At 42.9% G+C, this 27,532-nt stretch overlaps 1 protein-coding gene across 1 annotated transcript in view; it reads right to left on the bottom strand.

The window, feature by feature from the left end:
- Window positions 1-7,475: 7,475 nt before the first annotated feature.
- CHAT (choline O-acetyltransferase) overlaps window positions 7,476-27,532 on the bottom strand; it is a 66,926-nt gene continuing 46,869 nt past the window's right edge. Inside the window, exons 8-14 of the mRNA XM_037056685.1 lie at window positions 25,815-25,915; window positions 24,811-24,939; window positions 22,137-22,259; window positions 19,111-19,252; window positions 18,895-18,957; window positions 10,919-11,056; window positions 7,476-9,171 (exon numbers count right to left, since the gene is read on the bottom strand). Of these exons, the coding sequence (XP_036912580.1) occupies window positions 8,902-9,171; window positions 10,919-11,056; window positions 18,895-18,957; window positions 19,111-19,252; window positions 22,137-22,259; window positions 24,811-24,939; window positions 25,815-25,915 (966 nt within the window). The 3' untranslated portion in view covers window positions 7,476-8,901. The remainder of the gene's footprint in view (window positions 9,172-10,918; window positions 11,057-18,894; window positions 18,958-19,110; window positions 19,253-22,136; window positions 22,260-24,810; window positions 24,940-25,814; window positions 25,916-27,532) is intronic.

Here is a 27,532-nt window from a genome sequence, read left to right as displayed (position 1 = left end):
TAGCCTCAGTGGTCAGGCAAGAAAAGGAAATAAAAGGCACCCAAATCAGAAAGGAGGAAACAAAACTGGCATTTTTTGCAGATGACATGTTAGTGTACATGGAAAATCCTGTAGACTCTACCAAAAAACTGCTCCAACTAATAAATGAATTTGGCAAAACAGCAGGTTACAAAGTCAATATCCAGAAATCAAAAGCATTTTTGTATACTAACAATGAATTAGCAGAAGCAGAAATCAAGAAAAAAGTCCCATTTGATAAAGGAAAAAGAAAAATAAAATATCTGGGAATAAACCTAACCAAGAAGGTAAAAGACCTGTATGCCGAAAACTACACAACACTGAAGAAAGAAATCAAGGAAGACACAAACAAATGGAAACATATACTATGTTCATGGATTGGAAGAATTAACATCATCAAAATGTCCATACTACCCAAAGCAATTTACAGATTCAATGCAATACCTATTAAAGTACCAATGGCATATTTCACAGACATAGAACAAACACTTCAAAAATTTTTATGGAACCATAAATGACCCCAAATAGCAGCTGCAGTTTTGAGAAAGAAAAACAAAGTAGGAGGGATCACAATACCTGGTATCAAACTGTATTACAAGGCCACTGTAATCAAAACAGCCTGGTATTGGCATAAAAATGAGCACATAGACCAATGGAACAGAACAGAAAGTCCAGATATAAACACAACTCTCTACAGTCAATTAATATTCAACAAAAGGACAGAAGCTGTGACACCATTAAAGTCCTAGAGGAGAGCATTGGCAGGAAAATCTCAGATATTCCATGCAGCAACATTTTTACTGATATGTCCCCTAGAGCAAGGGACATGAAGTAAAGAATAAACAAATGGGATCTCATCAAAATAAAAAGCTTCTGCCTGGCTAAAGAAAATAGCATTAAAATAAAAAGACAACCAACTGTGTGGGAAAACATATTTGCCAATGATACCTCAGACAAAGGTTTAATCTCCAAAATATACAAAGAAATCACACGACTCCACTCTAAGAAGACAACTAACCCAATTAAAAAATAGGCAAAGGACTTGAACAGACACTTCTCCAAGGAGGACATACAGAGAATCCAGAGACACATGAAAAGATGCTCAATATCTCTTGCTACCAGAGAAATGCAAATTAATACCACAATGAGATACCACTTTACACCAGTGAGAATGGCTATCATAAACAAAGCAATAAACAACAAATGTTGGAGAGGGTGTGGGGAAAAGGGGACTCTAGTCCACTGTTGGTGGGATTGCAAACTGGTACAACCATTATGGAAAACAGTATGGAATTTTCTAAGAAAACTAAAATTGGACCTTCCTTTTGACCCAGCAATTCCACTGCTGGAATTGTATTCTAGGAACCCTAAAACACCAATTCCAAAGAACATATGCACCCCAATGTACATAGCAGCACAATTTACAATAGCCAAGGGTTGGAAGCAACGTAGGTGCCCATCAGTAAATGAATGGATCAAAAAACTATGGTACATATACACAATGAAATTCTATGCAGCAGAGAGAAAGAAGGAGCTTCTACCTTTTGCAACAGCATGGATGGAACTGGAAAGCATTATGCTGAGTGAAATAAGCCAGGTGTTGAAGGACAAATGCCATATGATCTCACCTTTAACAGGAAGCTAAACAACAAAACAAAAAGCAAGCAAAATGTAACCAAAGACACTGAAATAGAGAACAGGGGGACAGTGACTAGATGGGAGAGGGGAAGTAATTTTAGGGGAAATACGGGAGGGATTTAGAGGAACAAATATAAAGGATACTTGGACAACAATTAAGAAGGGTGGAAATGGGAGGGAGGGGGGAGTAGGAAGGGTGGGATGGGATGGGAGTAATAGATAGAAAACTGTACTTGGAAAATAATTAAAATTAAAAGAAAAAAAGAAAGAAAAAGGATTTCCTTTTCTCTACAACCTCATCAGTACTTGTTTGTTGATTAGTTTATGATGGCCATTCTGACTGATGTGAAGTGGCAAGTCATTGTGGTTTTGATTTGTATCTCTCTGATAGCTAGTGATACTGAGCATCCTTTCATGTGTCTCTGGGCTCTCTGTATGTCCTCCTTGGATAACTGTCTAGTCCATGCTGTTTTGATTACTATGGCCTTATAGTATAGTGTGATATCAGGTAGCATGTTTCTTTCAACTTTGTCCTTTTTTTCTCAAGATCTCTGAGGCTCTTAAGATTCTTTTTGGATTCTGTATAAATATTTAGAATATTTGTTTGAGTTATGCATTATTAGCTGCTTTTAATCTTTTTTATCTTATTTGAGTTTGCTCTTCCTTCAGCTTTCTTTGAGTTTACTGTTTGGTTCTTTTATTTTTTAAAAAAATTGAAGTTAAACTTAGCTCTTTAGTTTTCATTCTTCTTTCCTGATGTAAGTATTGTAAGCTATAAATTTCCCTAAAGGCATCAGTTTGGTTGTATCCCAGAGATTTTGATATGTGGTATCTTTATTATCATTTTTCTCTAAATTTTAAATTTTTATTATTACTTCTTCTTTGAGTCATGAGTTTTAGAAAGATGTGTTTCTTCTGATTGTGGAATATTCTTAGCCATTCTCCATTTGAATGGCACTCCCTCCCACCATTTTCTCTAGCCTTTCTTTTCTAACTCCTACAGGTATCTTCCCTGTATTTTTATTTATTTTTAATGTTAAACATACCTATTTTATATCTTTTTTTGAGTAATCCATTCTTTCCAGCATTTATGATGTCAATTCTTTTTGGTAATCTGCTACTCTCCCTCCTGTGAGCCATTTCTTATACCATTTTTATTTTTTTATTATGATTTCATCTTTAATGGAGTATTTTCCCCCTGTGGGTGTCTGGTGTGTCTCTGATTTGGGTTATGGAAAGTGGTTTTATATTTGCTTCTTCTGAGACCTTTTGGGTCTTATTGACCTAAGGAATTTAAAAAAATTGGGTTGAGTTTCCTGCTTTATATTAAATGGTATTAATTCAGACTCCACATTCACATATGATGCAACTGTATAGTTTAATTTCTCATTGATATCTTTTCCCCCCATTATCTACAGCTCTCAGTGAATGACTTGGTCTCTTAATGTTCCCCTGGATTGATGACAAGAAGTTTTCTAGTCCTTTTTACAGGATTGGGACACCTCCATGAGGTTCTGGTTTTATGTGAGATATTTAGCTGCCTTTTCCACTTATTATGGGCTGCAGTCATGTGTTTTTTAACTTTCAGGAGTGTCAGCCACTAGTCAAGTTGGATATACCTTTAGCTTGTGCTCCCTGCTCTGTTTTGGACACCCTTTTTTTTTCCCTGAAATGTGAGAATTTTTTCTTGAATTGAACTATAGGTTTAAAAGAATGTTCTCTCTGTGTGTATGTCTTTCATAAATGGAGTGTGTTCATCTGCAGCAACTCAACCTGCCATTTTTCTGCCTCATTAATATATGAAATTAGAGACCAGATATGGTACAGAAATAGAAAGTGAAATTCCACAAGAAGATGGAAGAAGCAAGAGGGGAAGAAAAGGAGAAAGCTGGTACTTAGGAAACAGGAAAGGGCAGAGTTTTTAGAAATGTCCTCTTACATGATGTGAAGCCAGCTTTACCAGGGGTGCCATATTGTTCATCCTACAGACTCAAGAGGTTTCTTTAGAAGGATAACTTAGAGAAACAAAATTGGTGAAATTGGCTAAATTTACAAAGAAAATCCAAGGCACTGATTCTAACCCCTCCCACAAGGAAAACTGCTTAGGAGTAATTTGGAAATTTCTGGTTGCTTCTGTGAAACAAGAGTGACTTTTCCCTGGATTTTACCTGGATGTTCCAACATCCACCCCACAGGATCTTCAGAGACAACAAGGAATTGATGGCATTATTTTGTATGTGGCCTGTTTTATGTGGCCAGATAGTCTGTTATCTACATCTGCTCATTTCAGGGCCAAGTGTGATTTTTTTCCAGAAAGTATCCAACCATGTAATATGAAAAATAGAGACATATATCGAAGAATATATAAGAAACATTGCACATAGGACAATGATACTTCTGTCCTCTTGAAACTGGGCAGCTGGGACCTCACACAGCTCTCCCAGTGTTTATTCCACTGTTCAAAACACTCTTAACAAAATCCTTTGTTGGAATCACCACTAGCTGCTCCATCATATTTTCCTGAACCTCATCAATCGTCTAAAATCTCTTCCCTTTCAAAGGTGATTTAGGTTTGGGGAAAAGCCAGAAGTTGCAGGGCACCAAATTTGGGCTGTAGGGAGCCTGAGTCACCTGGATGATTTGATATTTCCCCAGAAAACTCTGCACAAGATGTGATGCATGAGAGGTATGTTGTCATGTTGAAGCTGCCCAATCACCAGTTGCCTATAGGTGAGGCCATTTTTGTCATATTGCATCTCTCAACTGATGAAGAATACTGAGCTAATACTCATTAATTGTTTGGCCTGGAGTGGCATACTCATGATTGACAACACCTTCCCAATCAAAAACACAGTTAACATGATCTTGGTCTTGCTGTGACTTTGCCATGCCTTCTTTGGGAGTGGAGAACTAGGTGACCTCCATTGAGATCACTGGGCTTTGTGTCTAGATCATAGCCATAGACCCATGATTCATCTCCAGTTATGACCTTCTTGAGGAAATCTGGTTCATTGGTAGCAGGTTGAATCAAGTCATTAGCAACTGCATCATTATGTTACTTCTGCTCTGGTAGCAGAAGCTGCAGAACAAATTTGCCATGACACATTTCATGCCAAGATTTTGTGCCAAAATCTTGGACATTGTAGTTTTTGGAATCCCCAGATCAGCTTCTAGTTCTCTCACTGTCAGTTGCTGATCTTTGTTGACTGCAGCCCATTCACGTTCAACATTCTCAGGTGTTCTACTTGTTGTAGGACTTACAGAACATGGATCACTTTCAACAGATTTTTGACCACCTTTGAAGCATTTGTGTCACACCTTTATTTGTGTTGCACTCATTATATCATCCCCCAAAGCCTTCTGAATCGTCCAAATAGTTTCCATGGAGGAATGTTTAAGCTTAATGAAAAATTCGGTGTGCAGATTTATTGTTCTAGTCACCCATTTTGAATGCAATGGCCACATAGTATACATGCCCACTCAACAGTGTCTACCACTGTCACTGACTAGTATAATGAAGTTGTCATTGTTTACCCACCCACATTCTAGTTCACTCTCCTTGGCTACCAGGTTCCATTGATATCGTGCAAACTGTTCTCATTATATTAACAATGGCTGTACTTTTTCCGGACAGACCTCGTATATGATAAGAGCAAACCCACATTACTTAGACCCTGAAACTTCCTAACCCTTCCATTCCCTGTGGAACAGTCTTAGCCCTTATCTTTTTGAATAATGCCTCTTCCATATCCTAACCACATAAGCCACAAATTTGGAGGTTCTTTTTAGGCTCTGATTGAAAAGCATTTGTATTCTATTTGGAGGAATTTCCATTCTAGTTCTGTGGATTACTAGTTCTGTGGCTGTGGAGCCGGTCTTGCAGCTTGGAATGGTCTTTTGGCCATGCTGACTGAGGGAGTCTGTGTGCACAGATATCTGTGAACCTGCAATAAGAATGCTAGTTTTTTTAAACATCACTTTCTAAGTCTTGATAAATGACCATCTTATGTCATCTCACTATAACCCTGGAAGTAGGTAGTGCTGATATCAATATCCACATTTTACATATTAGTAAACTGAAGGTTATACAGGTAAAATAACATCTCAAAAGTCCATGGTTAAGTTAGAGGTAGAGCTGGGTTCATATTTTAGGCATCCCACCTCTGAGTCTGGTGATTTTCACTCCACTCCATTCTTGCTGTGCATGTTTGTTCAGGCTTAAATGGAAGTACCTAAATCTACACCCAGCTTTCTGTCAACCTTACCATAAACACACTGTGAAGATTCTCTTCCCCTCACTTCCACCCCATGGTGGTGTACCACACACTAGAGATTTAATGTTCTGTCCTCCCCTTTCTCTCTTGGTCCCTGTATCTAAAGACATCCTCCATTGCTGCTAACACATCTCAGATAAAGGCAAATGAATTGACCCAGATCACAGAATTTATACCAAAATTTTCATAGCATTTCTGGGTAGAAACAATGGCCAACACCATCTTTCTCAGCATTACTTTTTATTGAATACAGACTTATGGTCTTTAAATAACTTGAATATAGTGTTTTGAATATACAGTTCTTTAGTCATATATATTTCTTTAAAGCACAAAACTATAACTTAGAATGGAATGGCTATAAATGCTACATATCACCATAAATCTAAAACTATTTTATAAAAATAGAACTCAAATAACTATATATTTTGGCAACATAGCAGTATTGTAGGTGGCCACATACATTTTTATTACACAGCACTATCCCGAAATGGATGTCTCAAGTTTCATTTTCCATCTCTTTGAGGACAGTCTGCTTTACTAGGGTCCCCCCAGAGATGCCCATGGCCATGGCTCAGTGTCGCTTTTGCATAAAGATTCTGTGCAGCCACCTGTGCATGGAGGGGGAAGACCGGCTTCCAGCCCCTTCCTCTGAGAGAGAAGGTATCCCTCCTGCAAGATTTCACCATCGAACTTCTAGAAGCCTTCACAATGCGTGGTTAACATCTGAACATACAGAGTCAGTTAGTTTCCTTTCCCTATACTCATAAAATGGAAGATCTGAGTTTGGTTCTGTCAAATAGGTATGAAATGTTTGACATAAAGACCACTCACATGGTGCCCACGGGGAAACAACATCCTGACAGTGGGCACCAATGCTCACCTGTTTGTGCAAGACCTTTACACATGTGAGGCAATCCTCACAGTCTCACAAGGTTGGGGCATTCTTGTCCCCATTTGATGAGTCTCTTGGCTAAAATCAGCAGGGCTCCCTGACCCCAAATCCAGAGCTTTCTACCTACCCAGAAACCCCTGGAGGGAAACCAGAAAAGAACTGAGATCTGCACTATGGTCATTGGGTGAGGACAGAAAGTGGCTTTGGCTCAACTTATACCAGGTGGACAGGAGTTCCCAGACATTCTCAAGATTCTTGGGCTGCCACTTCCCAAGTAGTATAGGAAGATGGATGTCTGAGAGACAGAGCAAGGCCCTACAGACCAATGACTTTGATGGGCAATGCAGGAATCTCCAGGATTATTCAATAGAAGTCCACAATCTAAAACCAGGGTCTCAAGGAACTGACTGCTTGGGAGTGCATATATTTTTGAAGAGCTAAGCAGAGGTCAAAATGCCTGCTCCCATCTCTACCCTGTCTGCTTCAAAACAGGTCAAAGTGCAGACAACATACACAGTGGCCCAAGGAAAGGACAGGTGCAGGGTCCCTGGGCCAGAGTGGAGTGTTCAGAATGTCACAGAGCACAGCAGGATGGGTGGGGGTGGGTGGGAGTGGGAATGACTTTTTCAGGACTCTCCCATTCCCACCTAGGAACCCACAGTGATGAGAGTTGAACTCTGCAGTCCCTCTGGTCAGAGACAGGCAGCCTCAGCTATGTGCCATTTGATTTTTCTGGCTGCTTTCCTACTCCTTTGTCCTTTTAGATTTTCTATAAAAACATGCCCCAGTGGAAAGATCTCCTCTGCAATCACAGCCTCTCAGGACAATTTCAACTCTGGTTCTGTAGACTATCTGCCCTCCATCAGGGTTGGCTTTGGATGTGGCTGTATCCCCTCCTGGCCAACTAACCCTCAGCCCCTAAGACCATAGGAGAGTCCTGCTCTGGGCTCCTCCATGTAGGTTTAAGTCCTAATCCCTGGACAACATCCCTCACATAAAGAAACCCACCCATCTGTCCAAGGATGTCCTGCTTGGGCCACTGAGATTATTTCCTGAAATTATTGTCACAACAGTTTTCTTAAAAGCATCTCTTAAAGATAAATAAATCAACAACAACAGAAAACTCTCAGGGCAACCCTCTCTCCTCTCCTCTAAAAGGCAAGTCACCTATGGGGCACTTTTTGTGTGAAGGGGAGTAAGAAAGCAGCCAGAAAAACAGAAGTGGCAGGTTCCTTGGTGAAGCGTACTGGTCCTCCCTCCATCTCCACTGCTTGCCCTGGGCTACACATGTTTATTCAACAGATATTGTCCCTGAGGCCCCCAGGGAAGCAGGGAGCAGCAAGTACTCCAGAGCAATGACAGGCAAGCTTTTTTTTTCCCTTTCCAGTATAGCCAGATCAGATTTTATGAGTTCAGTTGAAAACTGTCTCTGGGAGGCAAAAGGTGAAATGCATTTGTGGGTCCAGGTCACTATATTTTAAATTAACTTGGGTGCTGCGTGTGTAGGGGAGTAAGAGCTTACATAACTGTATGACTCAGCACAGGCCACTCTGAATGATTAGGCTGTTTGAATCTAAAAACAAATTCCCCTACTCCTCCCCAAAAGAAAATAGGTAATGACCTGGAGTTAGCCTCTTTCCTCATGATTCATTAGGTACATTGCACTTAATAAGGTGATTCATTCTTCTGTTGGGCAAAAATGTGACCTAGACATGCTAGGTCCTTTTGGGGAAGCAAATATCAACATTAAGCTTCTTAGGTGGTGAAGGGAAGTCAGTGCGCATTTCCCCAGTTCACCCTGGCCACTTCTGAACCAGGCTGGTTGGATTTCCTCATCACCCATTTTATCAGTGCACAGGCCAGAGGGCAGCTCTACAACCAATGACAATTCTGTGCCTAATGAGAGACAGTTTCTCATCACTCAACTTTGTGCAATGCCCTGCTTTGTGTTGCCTGTGTGCTTGGCCCTGGAGACAGAGGAGCTGCAGAAAGCTAGGGTGAGGATTGAAAGCAGGGGTTAAGCAGGGTCTGGCAGCTGCAGAATGCTGGGTTTGGGGAGGTGCTATGCAGTGGTATGAGTTAAGGTTGGTGGCACTGGCTGGGCCTTGTTGCTTTTTCTTTTGTCACCAGTGGCTTCCCTGTAGCAGACTGAGGCAGACTGCAGAGGTGTTTCATTTCAGTCAGGCTTTCTTCCACAGCTTTTGCAAACTTGGGAGAAGAAGTTTCTTTGCAGCTGTGGAAGCTTGAGATGCAGAAAAGGATGCTTTCAGCCTGAGGGTTGTAGCAGGCACCATACCCTTCGGGCATGACTGGCCCATAGCAGCAAAACATCTCCATGGCTGTGGGCACCTGCAGGAGAGGACAGGTCAGGAGCTGATTGTTCTGAAATGCAATATGTGAGCCTGCCAGAATAAAATATGTTCTAACAACCCAGGGGTCTCGATGGAGTATTTGCTTCTCTATTTTCCACCTGGGCATTTGACTGAATTTACCAAATCAACTGACTGCTTCAGCATAGATGGACACACCCAGAGTCATAATGACAAACCCATCTAACTGCATGATATGAGGAGAAAAGGACCATAAGCCATTCCCTGGTGTGAAATCTGCTCTTCTTGCGGAGTCAGGAGCTCCCAAATTCAACTGCTGCTGGGTCTCAGCTGAGTTTCTCCTTCACCTGGGGGCCATCTGAGGCACTGAGGCAATCAGAGTAATTTACTAAATGGCACCCTGGTGACACCCAATGGTTCAATGTCTTTCCAAAGGGAGTAATTTATGAACTGGAGGAAATCTGGCCTGTCTCCTCTGTCAGTTTCCCCCATATCCTTAATTACTGTCAGCATTGCCTCGCTGGTCTGATTTTCCCCCCACAGTCTGGTCATGCACAATTACTCAACACTGGGTATTTTGAAGTTTGCCATCAACTGGAGTTTTAGTTATGTACCTAATATGTTTTGAATTCAGAGCACTGATATTTTGTAGAAATATCAGATCACAAACCCAGAAAATTGTTTCTGAAGGCATTTAAGTCATAAATGTTCATTTCCAGTTGAAACAACAAAAACAAAACAAAACAAAAACAACCCAAACCACTGCACTCCAATTAATTTTATTAGCTGGTCTTAGGGAGAAAATAGAATACATTTTGGGTCAGGTGCTGGGTAGGTTTGTTTTAAACCCATAGGTTTCTGGTGCTGTGTACTCAGGTCTTCAGAAATGACACTGGTTGTTTTAATGGGGCAGAACGAACCATTAGTCTTGCTAATAGAGTCACCTCATTGCCAAATAAATTTACCATGCAACAGCCAAAGGCCATAAAGCCATTCCAAAGCACTTTTTGCCCATGGATGGTTTCCTGAAGAATTTGTGTTGTGTTCTGCCCCCACTTAGTCACGTTTGTGAGCTCACTGCAGTAATAAGAAAATCAAATTACTGAGAGGACTTTTATTCTCAAACACAACTTTATGAGTTCCTTTTATTGCCCATGTCCAGCCTTTCACAGATGAGGTGGAGTTTAGAAAGCTGACATATTGGGGTGGGGAGGGCATGATACTTTCTTTCCTAAACTGCTGCCTTTCTCTAATGGACTTCATTCTGTCTTTGTGATGGTGGTCTTCCAACAGAACAAGCCTGTGGTGCTGGGTAGGAGATGCTAGACTGGCAGCCAATCACCTACTGCTGGCCACTGTCCCCTTATAATGGCTGTGGCCTGTTTGGAGGATCCTGTCATACCAGGCACTGAGCTGGGCTTTCTACCTACATCATCACATATGGTTGAGTCAGGACTTCATTTTAGGCTTGTCAGACTTCAGAGGTAACATTGAAAGAGAGTAAGCATATGGTTAGGGCACCAGGATGGGTGCTTTCCTGTTCTGTCCACCTCTACTAAGGTCATGGCTGTGATTACTCCCACTTAGAAGATGAAAACCATTGTTCTGACCAGTTAGGTCATTTTGCAGGTTACAAAGCTCATGAGATATAGATACAGGACTTTCTGAAATCCAACCAGTGGGCTATATTCGCTGAGCTCTACAGAAAGCCCAATGGTGACACTAAGTGGCTTCTTGGGTGATGGCCACAGTAAGGCTACATGTACCTGGCTGGTGGAGAGGACAAACTGATTGCTCATCAAGTAGGTTTCATCCATGAATATCTCAGGTAGCTCCTTGCACATTTCCCGGGCCAGCTCCCGCAGTCCCAGCAGGTGGTTGTCAATAGCCATCCCTGTTATGGCCTAGGCAGTAAGGAACAAAGAATAGTAAATGAGATGTGGGCTCCTGTTACCTCCTGCCTTCCTCTCCAGTTTACAGTGCTAATGGTGACTCCACTGGCCATAGTTACTCAGTCCTTGCTGCGGACAGTATGCATGGGAGGGAGACCAAAACTGACCACTTTAACATGTGGCTCTGTTCCTTAGGCCCTTGTGCATTTGTTATGTACACCATATGAGTCCAGATCTAGCTGCATTCTAACATGAGTCCCTCCCATGGTCACTACTGATGTGTATACCATGTATACCACTTAGTGCTGTAAGTGAAAGGAGCAGAGTTGCTGGGCCATCCTCAGTACTTTCTCAGATAGTGAAGGAGTCTGGGGAGAAGGGCAAGTGCTGGGCCCAGGGAATGCCAAGCCCTACACAAACATGGTGAGGGATGCCCTAGGCTGTCACAGGGCAGACTCTCACCACAACCAATACTTGATCCTCCAGCCAGAGCCCTAGGAATGAGGATAGAGGGTGTTAAATCTGCTCCTGAATTTTGGCTGCTATTTCATGGGCTCAGAATCAATTCAATTCAACTGGATTCAAAATCTAAGAAATCATTTTGAGACATAAAGTAGACACCTTAGCAGAGGCCCAGCTGATACTTTCAAGGGAAAAGCTCTTTAAATGGAGAAAGGTTTTTTCTTTTTTATCACAAGCTATCATCAAAGGATAAGATAATAGCAATGGAGGCTCCAGAATCTCAATGTAGGAGGCACTCAGTGTGGTGGTGTGGCTGAAAGTGGGGCCATGGGTCAGGGCAAATATTCTACATCTTTCCCACTTTAGGCTGCATGTATAGGACACATGCTGGTTTTGCTTGGATTGCATGTTTATTTGGGACAACTTTTGGGGTCTGATGCAAACATAGGGTCCACCTCTGGCCTATAGTGATAACCTCTGGGTCAGGGGTTAACTGCCTCAGGGCAGTTGTAACTGTTGCAAGGTGTCTCCTGCCCACAGCTATTAAAGCCTCATGTATGAGGAAACCTCCCATCACAGTGAACTTTGCTCAAATTTACAAAGCACATTTGGAGATTTTGACAGCTATTGTCTTTTAGTTGGGAATGAATGCATAAAGATGGCTCAGAGGCCCTAGTCTCTTCAAATGCACCTAATTATAGGCTGAAAAGACAAGTTATACAACCTCAGCTGACTTTATTATTATTATTTTTCAGTCTTCAACTGAGGACATTTTTAAGAGAGAGAGAAACATCAGTGTGAGAGGGAAACATTGATTAGTTGCCTCTCTTGACCTCACAACCTGGGATTGAACCCGCAAGCCTGACATATGCCCTAACTGGGAATCAAACCTACAGCCTTTCAGTGTATGGGATGATGCTCCTACTGACTGAGCCACATCACTGAGGGCAAGCAACCACAGCTCTCTTTAGCCTTGCCCTGTTAGGACAAGGGAAGAACTGAGACCATCTATGAAGTAGAGTGCACTTCTAATTTCTCTGGTTAATTCTTTTTAATTGCTGATTTCTGTGGATCTGTAGGAGAAGCCAACCCACCCCTGTTTTCACCCTCTCTGAACTGACAATGTAGCAACTTGCACTGGCTTAACATTATTTGGATTAGAACTGTGAGTAGTGATGAGTAAAATGACACATCATCAATCTTAATTGAATGCCTACTATGTGCCTGATGTTGCTCGGCACTGGAAAGACAACAGAGAACAAAGCAGTCCTAGATCCACCCTCATTGGAGCCCTGTGTGTGGTGGGAGGCAGATATTAACTAACCATTCAAATAAACTTGTGATCAAAACTGAATTAAGTGCTATGAAGAAAACCATAAGGTGCTGTGAAAAAAATATGTTGGGGGTCCGGATAACATTTGCTCCTTCACTGTAATTTCCTTTCTTTATCACCACTACCCAATATATTTGCTAGATATTTGCAGGATTCCTTGATTCTTTCCCTTGTCCCTTACCCTGCATGGTCAAACAAGCACCAGATTTACTTATAAAGCACTGTCATAGCTCTCCTCTACCTGTACACTATTTTTTTAGTTGTCCCCATAAACTTAAAACAGTTAACACAAAATAACCCTATGGCAATGCTTTGGAGAATAGTGTTCCAAATTTTTTTCCTAAATATTTAATTATCTATTTACATAGTTTAAAAACCCAAATAAACCAAAGGCTTATGTCACCTTGCCAGCACTGATTCCCACTCCACAGAGGCAACCACTCAGAACACTTTTGACATTTACTTTCTTAATTCTAAATAACATGCTTTGATAGTCATTGCTGCATTTTTTTTTGTTTTACCTATAGTCTTATGATAGGAGATGAACTTTGACTCTTTGGTACCCCTGCTCCCCCCAATACACTTGCACTCTCCCACTTTCCCAATAGTTACATTTTAACTCTTTGTTGCTTGATCAACATTCAGTGTTTACATGATTATAATTATGCAATTATTCACAGATGAGTCCTTAGTCTATTATGATTATATTTCCTTTCTTACTCAACGTTTTTTTGTTTTCCCTGGAATTGATGACTTTTAAATTATAATTTTTCCCACTTGCTGAGCTTTCTATATATCTACAACTAGTTGATTCCTAAATACTCAACCAGAAGTATAAAACTTGCCTCAGTTGAAATATATCTGAAAATTATCAGGTTCGTTTCTCATCTTAATTCTTGCTCTTCTATGGACTGCTGAACAGCTGCCAACTTGCAACTTCCCTTTACTGTCATCCTCTTTCTCTACCTCTTGTATCGATCCTCTTATTTTTGGATCCTCTAACTTATACTTTCCTTTTTTGTTTTATTCTTACTTTAGTGGTCTACATCCTCCAATAGCTTTATAAGAAACAGAGCCTAATAAGTAAAAATTTTGTAATTTTGTCTGTCTGAACATATCCTTATTCTTTCTTCAAACTTGGTGATAATTTGGCTAGGTATGGAATATGTGTTAAAAATTATGTATCCTTTAGAATTTGAAAGCATTGCTCCACCATATTCCACCTTTCAGTGATGCTGTTGAGAAGTCCAACTACATCTCCACCATATTTCCCCCAGTTATTTTTATTTATTGAAAAAGAAACAAAATTTCATTTTTATTTATGAATGCAATAACATAATTTATCTTTCAGATGATTTTATTTATAGCTTTAAGGAGTCCTTCTGTTTCCTGCATTGTTTTCATTCGATTTGGGCTTTAAGTTATTTTGAAAATTACACATAATTATTTGTTTGCACTAGTTTTAATCTTTTGTGTTAGCAGCTCTTCTCAATGTCTGATAATTTATGGCCATCTATTTACACTTAAGAATACAGCAATGAAAATATGAATAGAAGAGTGAGATTGTGTTTGTCAACTGGTGGACTTCCCTGTGAAGGAAAGTATAGGTTAGCTAGCTAGGTTTTTCACTGGGGATTCCCACTGTCAGAATCTGTGGCTCTGTTCTCTTGACCATATTAGTTTTACCACATAGAAACTCTTTAATCTCCTGCTTGGGGAGAGGTGGTAATAAAGGTGGTTAGCAGTGTACCTGGAGCTGAGTGGCTGGACGGTTCATTATTAGGTAAGCCAACTTTGATTAATCCTCTATTTTAGGGAAAATATCCACTCTCTTGGATGTACCTGGTGTCCCCAAATCTAGAGTGCTTCTTCAGCTTCTCCAGAAGATGTGGTTCTAATTTACCCTTGGGGAAGAGGATGGTACTAGCCTGGCTGTGTGGAGTAGTGAAGGGGAACTGGAAGTCTTGTTTCTTATATAAATCATCAACCAATCCTCTTCCCCATCACATGCACTCCTACTTTTTTAAAAGTATATTTTATTGATTAGTCTATTACAGTTGTTCCATTTTTCCTCACCTTTATTCCCCTCTCCACCCTTCACCCTGCCTCCCACCAGCATTCTCCCCACCTTAGCTCATGTACATGGGTTGTACATATAAATTATTTGGCTTCTCCATTTCCTGTACCTCTCCCTGTCTATTTTGTACCTATCATTTATGTTTCTTATTCCCTGCACCTTTTCCCCTGTTCTCCCCAGAATCCCCTCTCTTTTATAACCCTCCATGTGATCTCCACTTCTGTGATATTGTTCCTGCTGTAGTTGTTTGCTTGTTGTTTTTTTTTAGATTCAATTGTTGATAGTTGTTTGTTGTCACTTTACAGTTCATAGTTTTGATCTTCTTTTTATTAGATGAGTCCCTTTAACATTTCACACAATAAGGGCTGGGTGATGCTGAACTCTTTTAACTTGACCTTATCTGAGAAGCACATTATCTGCCCTTCCATTCTAAATGATAGCTTTGCTGGGTAGAGTACTTTTGGATGGGGGTCCTTGCCTTTCATGACCTCAAATACTTCTTTCCAGCCCCTTCTTGCCTGCAAGGTTTCTTTTGAGAAATCAGCTGATAGTGTAATGGGAACCCCTTTGTAGGTAACTGTCTCCTTTTTTTCTTGCTGCTTTTAAGATTCTCTCCTTATCTTTAATCTTGGGTAATGTGATTATGATGTGTCTTGGTGTGTGCTTCCTTGGTTCCAACTTCTTGGGGACTCTGAGCTTCCTGTACTTCCTGAAAGTCTATTTCCTTTGGCAGGTTGGGGAAGTTCTCCTCCACTATGTTTTCAAATAAGTTTTCAATTTCTTGATCTTCCTCTTCTTCTTCTGGCACCCCTATGATTCAGATGTTGGAACATTTAAAGTTGACCCAGAGTTTCCTCAGCCTTTTCTCACTTTTTTGAATTCTTGTTTCTTCATTCTGTTCTGGATGAATGTTTATTCCTTCCTTCTGCTCCAAATGGTTGATTTGCGTTCTGGTTTCCTTCCCTTCAGTGATGGCTCCCTGCATATTTTTCTTTATTTCACTTTGCATAGCCTTTGCCTTTTCCTCTATTTTGTGGCCATACTGAACCATCTCTGTGAACATCCTGATTACTAGTGTTTTGAAGTCTGCATCTGACAGGTTGGCTATTTCTTTGTCACTTAGTGGTTTTTCTGGAGTTTTGATCTATTCTTTCATTTGGGCCATATCTCTTTGTCTCAGCACATCTGTTACATTGTAAGGGGTGGAGTTTTAGGTATTCACCTGGGCAGGACAGTCCATGTCATTGCGTTGTGGTACTGTATGTGTGGGAAAGGTCAGAAAGGGAACAATGTTACTTTCTCAGCTCTCCACTGGCTTTTAGTGACTTCCTCTGCTGTCCAGAAGCGAATTGGGCCCTTCTGGTGCTGATTCCCAGGTGGATGGGCTTCTGTACATTCTAGGACCCTGTGGGTCTCTCCAACAAACTCTCCTATGAAGCTTGGAGTTTCTCCCACCGCTGCAATACCCACAAGTTTTTACAGCCAGAAGTTTTGAGGGTTTTTTCCCCCACACTGGAACTCTGTGTTGCACAGTCTGTCTTTCTCTCCAGTTGTTCCTCCCACTTTATTTGCACTCAAATGTGAGACCACCAGCCACCACCTTGCCCACATAGTCCTCCAACTGCCACCTTGCCAAGTATCCTCTTCAACCCTGCTGCCCATCTCTACCCCTCCTACCAGTCTGTATGAATATTTTTTTAAGTCCTTGGTTGTTGGGCTTCCACACAGTTTGATTTTCTGGCAGTTCTTGTTTTTTGTTTTTAAATTTGTTGTTGTCCTTGTTTTGGTTGTGCAAGGCAGCAAAGTGTATCTACCTATGTGTCCATCTTGGCCAGGGGCACCCCTACTTGTGGTGGGACTCTCCAGTGTCTGAGGTCTTGCAATGTAATTTGTTATCCTTCTGAACCTCCCTCATGATTTGCTTGGGTTTCAGCTCCCTCAGATCTGCTGAATTAGTTGTCACCTATTTTACTTTTCAGCTCTAAAACTTTGCTGGCACCTCCTTTTCTATTCTTTTTCCTAGTGTATTTGTGACTTAAGAAATTCCACTGCTGGCCTGGCTTGTGTGGCTCAGTTGGTTGGAGTGTCATCTCATAACTGAAAGGTTGCAGTTTCAATCTCCTGCCCAGGTGTGTACAATCTCCAGTCTGGGCACATATGGAAGACAACGAACTGATGCTTCTCTCTTTCATCAATATTTCTCTCTCTTCCTCCCTTTCTCTCTAAAAGCAATAAAAATGTCCTCAGGTTAGGATAAAAAATTGTTGAAATTCCTTTGCTGATATTGGTGAGGATTTTAGAAGGGTGACGGTTAACCCTTGTGTTCAAGTCACCATATTTAACCAAGAGTTTGTGCTTCTTCTTCAGCCTCCATCCCTGGTCTACTTCAGTCCTTATACAAGCTCTTTCTAAATATATATATATATATATATATACACAATCAGTGTTGCTACCTCTTGGCAGACCACTCCATGCTCCAACCACTCCTTCTACCTGGTCATCAGAGCAGCTTTGGGACAGGAAAATCTAAAATCATGACCTCTCTTGCTCCTCTGTTTTTTAAATTTATTTACTTACTTATTTACTTATTTTTTTTTTAGACAAAGGGGAAGGGAGAGAGGAAGAGATGGAAAGAAACATCAATGTGTGGTTGCCTCTCATGCACCCTCTACTGGGGACCTGGCCCACAACCCAGCCCTGATTGGGAGTCAAACTGCGTAGTTCGACTTTGGTTCACAAACCTGCTCTCAATCCACTGAGCCACACAAGCCAGGGTACTCCTCTGTTCTTTGCACATACTGAACTACTTGCTTTTCCTCCAGTGTCTCTCAAGATTTTGTCTTTGCACATGCTGTTGCCTTCTGGAGCCATCCTTTGCTTCTACGTCTGTTACAAGTACTTCCTCACCCTTCATGTCTCATTAAGCACCATTTCCTCCATGCAATCATCTTAGCTTTCCCAAGCAAAAGAGTGAGCAGTTCCTCCATGCTCTCTGCTCCTTTCCGAGGGCTCCTTTCATGTGGGACTGAATTTATCATTTAAGGGCTTCCTCTCCTATCTGCACAGTAAACTCCCAATGATGGGCTTATTGACTATGTTGTTTATTTCCTAACTCTCAGCACTTTATCTGGCATAAAGCAGAAAACCAAAAATTACCCATTAAGAGTATTTTTGAGAGTAAGCTTGATTTCCCCCAAACAGAACAAACACTTTAATCTTCAGAATTAGAGACCTATATTAGAGAACATAGTGAATTAGAGGAAAGTCTACATCGACTAGTTCTAAAACCCAAATATGCATTCTACTTGTTTTTAAATACATAGAGTAAAATCTGGTAAACTTTCTTTTGAAAGACTATATGAGAATGATTTGCAATTAATATATTGATCACTGGCCCCAGTAATAGATTATTCTCTGTTGTTCATATGGTGCCTTGCAGTGCTAGAAAGTAAATTATTTCCCTAAACTAGGGAAATATTTTCCCTATGATTTTGATGTCACTATTAATTTTCAGAAAAGACTTTTTATTTACAAGCTGTATTAAAAAACATGAAGAATAAGAAGGCAAAATGAGTATTTATTTTCTTGATGGGAATAAACACTGCCTCATCTATGACAGTGTGAAGTGTACAAGCACTACAATTTGGCAAGCCCAGGGGCAATCCCTCACATTTTACTTCTCTTGTAGTATAAAGTATAAATTGCTATATGTATTTGGTGCAATTATTATTGTTGTTGTTGTTTCAAAGACCATTACATTGTATTCTCGTAAAATCCATGTAGAAAGCAGGAGAGGTGTGTTATCTAGGTTCTAAAAATAAGAAGAAGGGGACTCTAAAAGGCAGGGGGGCCTTGCCAAGTTCCTGCACAGTTAGTTGCTCAGCTCTTACCCAGCTTGGGTGGTGGCCTGCTTTGGTGGACCCCGCTCTGGCCCAGCCCGCAGTATGACCTCAAGCAAGGAGGTACCTCAACACTTACCATGACTGTGTACTCAGTCTGGGCTCGGATAGCATCCTTCAGAAGCAGCAACTTCTCCAAATCCTGGAAGCAGACCAGACAGATGTCTCAGATGGCAGACACTAAGCATATGGAGTTTTAAGAGGCTGCTCAGTGACAAACAGGTCAAAGGAGCTAACTGTCACAGAGTCAAGACCAGTGGCCTCCTTGCGACTTCTCAGATGGAGTAAGACTTACTGTCAGAGCAGCCTTGTGGTCAGTGATGGCTTTCACAAAGCTCAGTGCCTCTGGAGTGGCTGATCGAATGTTGTCCACCCGTCCCTCCTGGAACCGGCGAATGGATGCACTCTCATAGGTGGGTGTGAGTCTGAGATGGAGCCTGCACAAGTGAGGGATGAATAGCAAATAGTGATGCATTCTTGGGTATCCTGAAATGCTGAGAGAATGATAGTCCAGCTGGGTTTATTTTTACAGTCCTGACTTTACTTGGCATAGTATTTCATTTTAACCTTAATAGAATTTTAGAGGCAGTTTCCCAAAGATGAATGTCAGTGAGTCTAATATGAAGAGCTATGTATCTTTCCATGCACTGGTGATACTGCAAAGATATAAAATAAAGAAGTGACTGGTTGCTTTAAAAAGAATCCCAATCTGGTGGGAAACCTAGAATTTTCTACAAGACCTGATGAATGTTTGATTAATGGCACAGAATAGAATAATTGTGCAATTAATCATTCAGACCCTTGAGAGAATCCTGTTTTATTTAAAACAAGTCAAGCATGAACTATGGATGGAGGGAGGGAAGGGCCTCAGTGGTCACTGGAGTAAACTGTCGCAATGTCTAGGGGTGGCTGGGCTTTCTACAGACCCATGGACACTATGGCTATGCCTCTCCTCCTTAAAACCTATGATGGGAACAGTAGCAGCCACTGCCCCTGCCACTGTCTCCTCCTTAAGCACATAAATCCAGTGAGCACCCCTAGGCTTGTGTACCTGGTTGGTGCACACTTTTGTTTACCAGTCAGTAAAGTCCTTGATGTTGGGGTTGAAAGAAAGGAAAGATACAGAAGTCAGAGAATAGCAGTGACAACCCAAAATTACACAGCAAGTCATGGCCTCCTCAGGGCATGTCTGTGCCACACTGGGTTAGCTCCAGGAGGGTGGAAGGCCAAGTCTGATTCAGCCTGGTTCTGTACTGCTTGGTGACCAAGTGAATAAACTTCTATTACACTTATATCTCATTTTCCCAGGACACGGGCAGGAAGCTCCTTTTCTATATCTCTGTGGCCTCTAGAGGCAAATGCTCTGCCAAGCGTGAAAATAGATGCCATCACTGGCTGGCAACTGATCAACCCCAACTGAGGAAGCTTCCAGTGTTTTGCTGAATCTAGATGCAGATTTTTAAAAATTTATTAAAGCTTAGATTGTGAAGAATGTTCTCCATGGGAAGCAGATCATGTTTTTGCTTTTCAATGAAGCCTGGGATCGTCTGGCTACAAGCCCCTCTGAACAGGTCCAGTGACAGCAAAGATCACATGAGGAGCGAGTGCTCTGTGTAGGTTACTCTTGGCTTTGGATCGGAAGCTCTGAAGTGCTCATTCAGTACAGTCCCCTGTCATAGCTCCAGCAGAGACCTGACCTCATGGCCCATTTCAGCCCATTGATATCTGAGTATCAGAATGACAATGACTGCAGTTCCAGACACCAGGTCCTGCCATGGTTCTATGCTGGCAAGGTCTCTGTCCCAGTGATGCAGGGTGACATCAGACTTTACCAATGAGTTGTAAGAAGACAGATTCTCAGAGCAGCTGCTCCCTTCGCCGTGAGTTACAGCCCCACATAGGACACTAGGATTAGGATGCTGTGTCCACACGGGTGCTGCTGGCTTATTAGTGAGACTTCCTTGCTCCAGCTTTAGACAAGATCACTTCCTGTTTCCCTGGGTGTTGCAAAGTGAAAGCAGATCCAGTGAGACAACTGCCATTTGCCAGCCAAGCCAGTTTATGGCCAGTTGCTTCTGGAATTCTGGAGCCAACTGAAGCCAGTCCTATCTTGAGGAAGATCTGCTTTGTGTGTTAGTTTTAGGGTTCTATAAAAGTTGAGTCAGGTGCCCTACTCTACCTTCAACCATTACTTCCTACAACTATAGAGGTTTTTCTAAATCACAGACCTGACTATGCCACTCCTAGCTAACACTCTTTTGGTGTCTTCTCATGTTTGACTCAGTATCTGATGCCTGCTTTGTGCCAGGCATGCAAGGTACCCAGAATGTCATGCTTGGGAGAGACAGACTAGAAAACAAAGTTGACAAATCAATGAACAAGGTAGTTCCCATGAAAAACAATTACCATGAAAGAGAAAGAGAGCACAATTGGTATGATAGAGAGCTGGGTGGCAAGGTTCTTTGAGGGCTGACACCCGAGTAGAGGGGAGGACCTGGCAGGTGAAAAGTGACAGGTGAATAGGCAGAGGCACAGTCAGAGCAAAGGTCTAAAGGTGGGAAAGAGATTTGGGGAGGACCCCAGATGAGGCCAGGGAGCCTTTCTAAGTCTGGACTTTGTTCTAAACATGGTGAGAAGCCATTGGAAAGGTTCAAGGAAGCAAATGATAGAATCTGATTTTCATATTTCCAAGTCCATGTTTTATGAAGATAGGATATAGTGGTTAAGATTGGAGGCAGAGATCCCTGGGAAGCATGTTGCAGTTGACTGAGCATGAGATGGCAGGGGCTTGGAAGGGGCCAATGGTGATAGAGGTAGAAATGGAAGTGAAGGTCAAAGAGACACAGGGAAAATAACTGACACGGTGGGAGGTGAAAGACAGGGACAAATGAAGGGGGAATCTAAAATCTTTGATTTGATCTACTGAAGGATGCTAGTCCTGTTTCACTACTGAGGCCAGAATAGTGGGGGGTCACATTACAACTCCAGAGGCCCAGGTGGACTAGATGATAGCTGGAGGAGGAGCATCTTCTCAATCTTATGTCTCCATCACCTCCCTGGCCTCGGTTAGCTTTGTTCCTGCTCTTTGTGCTCTGCACCGCTGGGCCATCACTCAGGCAAGTGACTGACTGTGACATCCTTCTCTTTTCTAAGGTTTCATGTCTTGCAACCCAGTTAGGTGGCACCTCCTACCAAGCAGTCTGCCCTGGTTATTCTCCCATCTTCTAAGCCCATAGAAAGTCTTTCTCCCTCCAGGGTACTTCTAGACTTTAGAGTCTAGAGCAGCTTGTCAGTTAGCCTTTCTGGGCAGGTTTTGCTCACCTGTAGAAGGCCAGTTGGAGGGCCACCTGAATAAAGGCATCAGGGCTGCATTTCTGCTTCTTAATGAATGTCTTCCCAAAGTTGTCAAACTTGTAAACAATGAAGTCAAGATTCTTTACTATTCTGTGGGGAGGGGGGAAGATGCTTTTATTTCATGCAAAATAGAATGCACAGAACACAGAATCTAACCAAATTTCTTGAGCCTGGTCTATGTCCTACCATCCCAGGAGTTCAGGACAGTCCCTGCCCTCCAGGAATGGATCAGTGTGTCAGAGACAGTCCTTGACATATGGAAGTGACAGAGGGTGTACTTGACCAAGGTTATTCTGAGCTGAAGATGAGGTGTGGCTGGGCAGGCTGGTGGTCCAGCTCTGGGGCTGGAGGAAGGTGGGCTTGGCCACAGGGAGGAACATGGAGGCAAAACAGACACTTACATGGTCAGGGAAACACTGCTAACAAACACAATCATAAAATCCCACTGCTCACAGAAATGAGCCTGAGAGAGGTCACTCATTTGACCTGTTTGGGAAGGTGTGTCCAGCATCCTTGTGGGGGGTTTTTTGGTGGGGGTCGGGAGGGCATCCTGGCCATCCTGCCAGATCCACAAACCCTCTCTATCCAGAGAAAAGCCAACTTCTTGGATGGCGGCAAGTAGCGTCTCCTCACTGAGGCTCATCCCTGCCCTTTGGAATGAAAGGTGTGGGGCTTGGCTGCTTAGCACCACAGTGAAGGCTGCTTGTCAGTAATTAAAAGTCCATTTTACTCAAACACTGCTATTGTGGCTGCCATGACATGCTCAGGTCTTTGCTGCCCAGGAGCCATTGTAAGAGTAGCAGGAAGATTCCCTGAGTCTGCACTGAGACCCTTGAGCACCCCAGTAATGACTAGTCTCCTCCTTCAAAATGAGCTTGGGATCTGGGATGACTGCCCCCTGGAGCAATGTCCAGCAAGGTCCACACCATCCATCCACCAGCCATATGTAAAATCAGAGTCTTGGGGGAGTAACCTGGGTCCCCACTCACACATTCACTCCCTCAGGACTTGACACTCCCTGCCTGCTCCCCCTTGAATTATTTCTCCTGCCTCACAGGACTTCATCTCTTGTGGGGTCATGCCAGATTCTGGGGACTCAGCAGAATTCAGAGAACCAGTTCCAATGGGAACTCAATCCTCAGTCTGGCCTGTTGATTCACTGCCTTCACACTGGCTGAGCACAGAGTCACCACAGCCCCCTGGAGACCTTTAGCTCAAGGTCTGCCCATTCAGACCCTACCCTTTCCCTCCTACTTCCCCATCCTCCAGAAAGAAGAGCTGGGGGCTTCAGGATCAAGTGGAACCTGCTTAAACCCCTAAAAGTGTGCAGGCTCCTCCTCCTTCCCAGGGCTCAGCAATGAATTCACCCTCCTAGTAGCCTGCTCATCTCCAAACACCTTCATATGGTTGAGATATGGACATGACCTTATCAATGATCACCTAAGGCCACACTTCCAAGAAAGCCAGTCTCCACAGTAGCTTTCAGGGGACTTGTCCTCCCTGCCCTCAGCCTCAAGCCCAGCCACACTATATCCAGCTCACCTACCCTATTCCCACAGTCTCCTCCCTGGCTCCCTGGAACCTTCTGTACAAAATCTTCCAGGTCTCCCCACAGCTTCCAAGCCCTATGACATAAGGAACATAAAGCTCTTCACAATGTGGCCCCAGCTTCCCTTTAGTGTCTCCAGCTCTGACCATTCTCTCACTTCCTGGTCTCCAGAGTAGTATGGATCTTTTATGAACCCCCCCTCCCCAGCTGCCTGCAACACAAATTCCTCTTCATCCGTCAAGGCCCATCTTTGCAAAGCCCTCTCTCAATGTCCTGGCAGAATTCAGCTCTTGTGTCCTCTGAGGGTTCATGTCTGTATGCTTTTGTCTGACTTTGGCACTTAATGCATCACAGATTTTTGCTCTGGGGACCCACTTCCTCCACTAAAGTCTGGAGAGCAGGCTTCATGGCACATTCCTTTCTTAGTTCTCAGCACCTTACCACAGGCCTGGCACAAACTAGAGTTCTGCACACATTGGCTGAATGAATGAATGAATGCATTCATGCTCACTTTCTGAATGAGAGAATGAACAACCAAGTTCCAGACTCAGTTGTCAGCCTGCAGCTCCCCTCACACCTTGCCACTGCCAATTCTGTGCTCCCCAAGAGGGGCCCATACTCATCCCTGCCCTGTCCTGCCTGGGTTCTGTAAGGGGTCCTTGCCCCTCTGCCCAGGTTCCGTTAGGGCCCGAACTGCCCTTGGGAATAAAACCTTTCTTGCCAAGATGCGGTGAAAATTCAAGCAAATTGAAATAGCTTGGATTCAAATGACCTATTCAAACCAGTTGTTTATTATTCTCCCAAACAGGATGATTTCCCCTTCTTGACTGTGCTCAGTCAGGTGAAACCCTTGAAAAAAAAATAGCTCCATGTTTGCATTTTATGGAAATGATGGATCCTTTGGCAAGGTTATGTCCCCTATGCCAAGAGTTATAACTCCCCTTTAGTTTGACTACATTTCCATGAGGTCATGGGGAGTGGAGGAACTGGGGTCTCTGGAACCTTTCAGGGAATCTCAGCAGCCAGGGTGGGAAGGAGGACACAGGTGACCCCCAGGGTATCACCCCAAAGGAGAGTTGTGCTTTTCCTTACCGTTGAAGTTGTTCTGCTGAAGAGGCTAAGAAACCTTGAATTACTGGGGAGCATTTCCACCTCAGCCTCCTGGGGGCCGGCAGCTCAGTGACGGAGTCAGCTCGAACCAGCTTCTTGCTATTCCTCATCCTATAGGCACAGAGAGATGACCTCCTCAGCCTGTGAGCTGAGGCCTGCAGGCAGCATGTTTCTTTGCCCTCTGCAGTCATCTCAGTTGTTGGAGGTTCGTGGGTATGAGTTGCCCCCAGAGCATTGCACCAATGAACAGAGTGAAGCTCAGATAGCCCATCCAGATTAGCAAGTGGCAGAGTGAGGATTCCATCCAGTTCTACCTGGCTGCAAAGGCATTTTTTTTTTTTTTTGCATTTTCCTGTCCTACTATATTACACCATGACAATTATAAAACATTTGGAGATAAATTGAAGCACATTATGTCATTTTGTTTGCGAGTGTTGGTTTGGGTTTTCAGAAATCCCAAAGAGATCCTAACCCATGGAAGAGGTTTAGAACTTAGAATCATGGAGAAGATTCTAAAAAAAGAGAATGAGGGAAGTGGTAAAGGGAGGAAGGAACTCAGTGTGTTAAAGGTCAGAGAAGCCCTTAGTTGACCAGCTCAGAAGCTAGGGAGAGAGACCCAGGCTGAGAGGATGGAGAGAGCTGCAGCCCAGAAACCTTCTGTCTGTGCTGGGTCATCAATCAGCCCATTCTGGACTCAGGACAAACAATAGGGATTGACTGAAGCTCCCTTAGTCAAAGCAGATGCTCCTTCTTAGCTAGAAATTCTTTGCCAAGCTTTTCCTTATCTGCCTGGATTACCTCTTTTATCCATGGCTGATAAAATGTATAATGTTTCATTCTAGCTAGTTTGCAAACTCATTTTTGACTAAGACATTTTCTAGGCTAAAGCAGTCCCCATGTAGCCACTGCAGTTTTTCTTGGCCTAGCTAGGCAGTTCAGTTTTGACACCATGGCTGCTCTGGAGGGGTCCTGTGCTCCAGACTCACATGTGCTTGAGCAGATGTTCCACACACTGTACCAGGACAATGCCATCGAATGGGGAGTGCTCACACACCACACCACAGGTGCCATCCTGGCCCACCACAAACTGCAATAAGGAAGAGAGAGGTGAGCAGACCTCTGATAGAGTCAGCATTTCAAACCTTCCCCGTGGCTCCAGGTCAGGTGTCCCTGGCCTTTCAAGGGGATCCCTCCTCAAGCATACCAAAGCACATTATTTTCTGAAAAGAACACTGCATGCAGTTGCCAGGGCCTGAGAATATAAGAATCTCAAACAGCACCAAACAGTGAGACCCCCTTCCTAGAAAAACTCCAGGCAGTGAAGGTGCAGCATGAAGTTCACTGGCTGAAGTATCCCAGCGATTCCTGAAAGGCTGTACTTACTCTCTGCAGGTCATGGGTAAACTCCTTCAGCTACATTTAGCCTTGTTTTCCCTTTACAGTGAGTGACAGGATCACCCCCCCCCCCGACTACACTGTGTCATGATGTGCCTGATGGCCCTTGTGGTTTGGGCAACATTGATTTTATTCCCAGCCTCTAGACCAGTGTCCACCCCACAGTAGGTGCTCAATAATTTTGTTGGGTGACTGAATGAAAGATGACAATCCTATTTGAATGGTGAAGAGATCCCTAGGGAGAAATAAAACTTCCCTTGATGGGAGTAAGGAAAATTGTGCAGAGGATGCCTTAACAACTGCTGCCTAGGGTTTTGTGTCTGGAATCCAGATTTCAGTTCTGTTGTTCTGGCCAGCCAGATGGGAGAGCTTCAGTAAGACACTTCAGCTCTCTGACTTCAGTCTGCTCTCATCTGACTTGGACCCAATAAGGCTAGTTCACAAGGTTGATGAGGATTGGAGAGAAGATATATGAAAGGACCATGGGAACTTTGAAGATTACTTGTGGTCTTTTTGTGACCTTACAAAGGCTGTATTTAGCTGACATGGAAAAGGGACATACTCAGTGCAGAAAAGTACTGGGATAAAATAAGAATGAGATGTGATTCTTAAAGCATAATCCAAATAAAGTAGGGCTACCTTGTAGCTCTTCCAGCACAGCAGCACACTCAGGAGGTATGTGCCTAACATCCATAATCAACAAGCAAACAAGCGAGCTATTGGAGTCTGTACAGCACACACTGAAGCTATCAACAGGTCTCCCCCAATCTCTCACATAGTTGTCCTCTGCCCGAATCTTTGCTCCTATTCTTCAAACTTCCATACAGTTTCTTTCAAAACACAGCTCTGCAGGCCCTTTTCTCTCTCACTCCTTTCAATTCCTGTTCATGAAGCCATTTGGGCTTCTCCAACTCACCTGATAATGTGTCCTACCTTCAAAAAGGATCCAGAGGTGGGTACAGCTACCCACATGAGGCACAGAGGGGAGGACTGTGCCCAATCACATGTTAGTCCTTTTCTGTCCCTGTCACTATCAGAAAAAGAGGCAAACACTGCCTTTTAAAAATTGCTACTAAGCCTTGCTATGTTTCAGTTTGTACATTCATTATATCATTTCTCTCCCACAGCTGCTCCATGAAAGGTTACAAGCCATTAGCACTGCTGGTGAAGGCTGAAACATCCAGTGCAGCAGCAACAGGACTCATCAGAAAGAGCAGAATCAATATGCACACTAGTAAAACAGAAAAATAAGCCTAGAAATGCTCATTACATGTGAGCAACGATAACCAAAAGCATAGAGATCATTGGC

The sequence above is a fragment of the Sturnira hondurensis genome, unplaced genomic scaffold (genome assembly GCF_014824575.4).
Source record: "Sturnira hondurensis isolate 20B ecotype Veracruz unplaced genomic scaffold, ASM1482457v3 Scaffold0009125, whole genome shotgun sequence".
NCBI classification, from domain to species: domain Eukaryota; kingdom Metazoa; phylum Chordata; class Mammalia; order Chiroptera; family Phyllostomidae; genus Sturnira; species Sturnira hondurensis.
The sequence above is the reverse complement of the archived record's forward strand: the minus strand, read 5'-3'. Positions and strand labels throughout refer to the sequence as shown.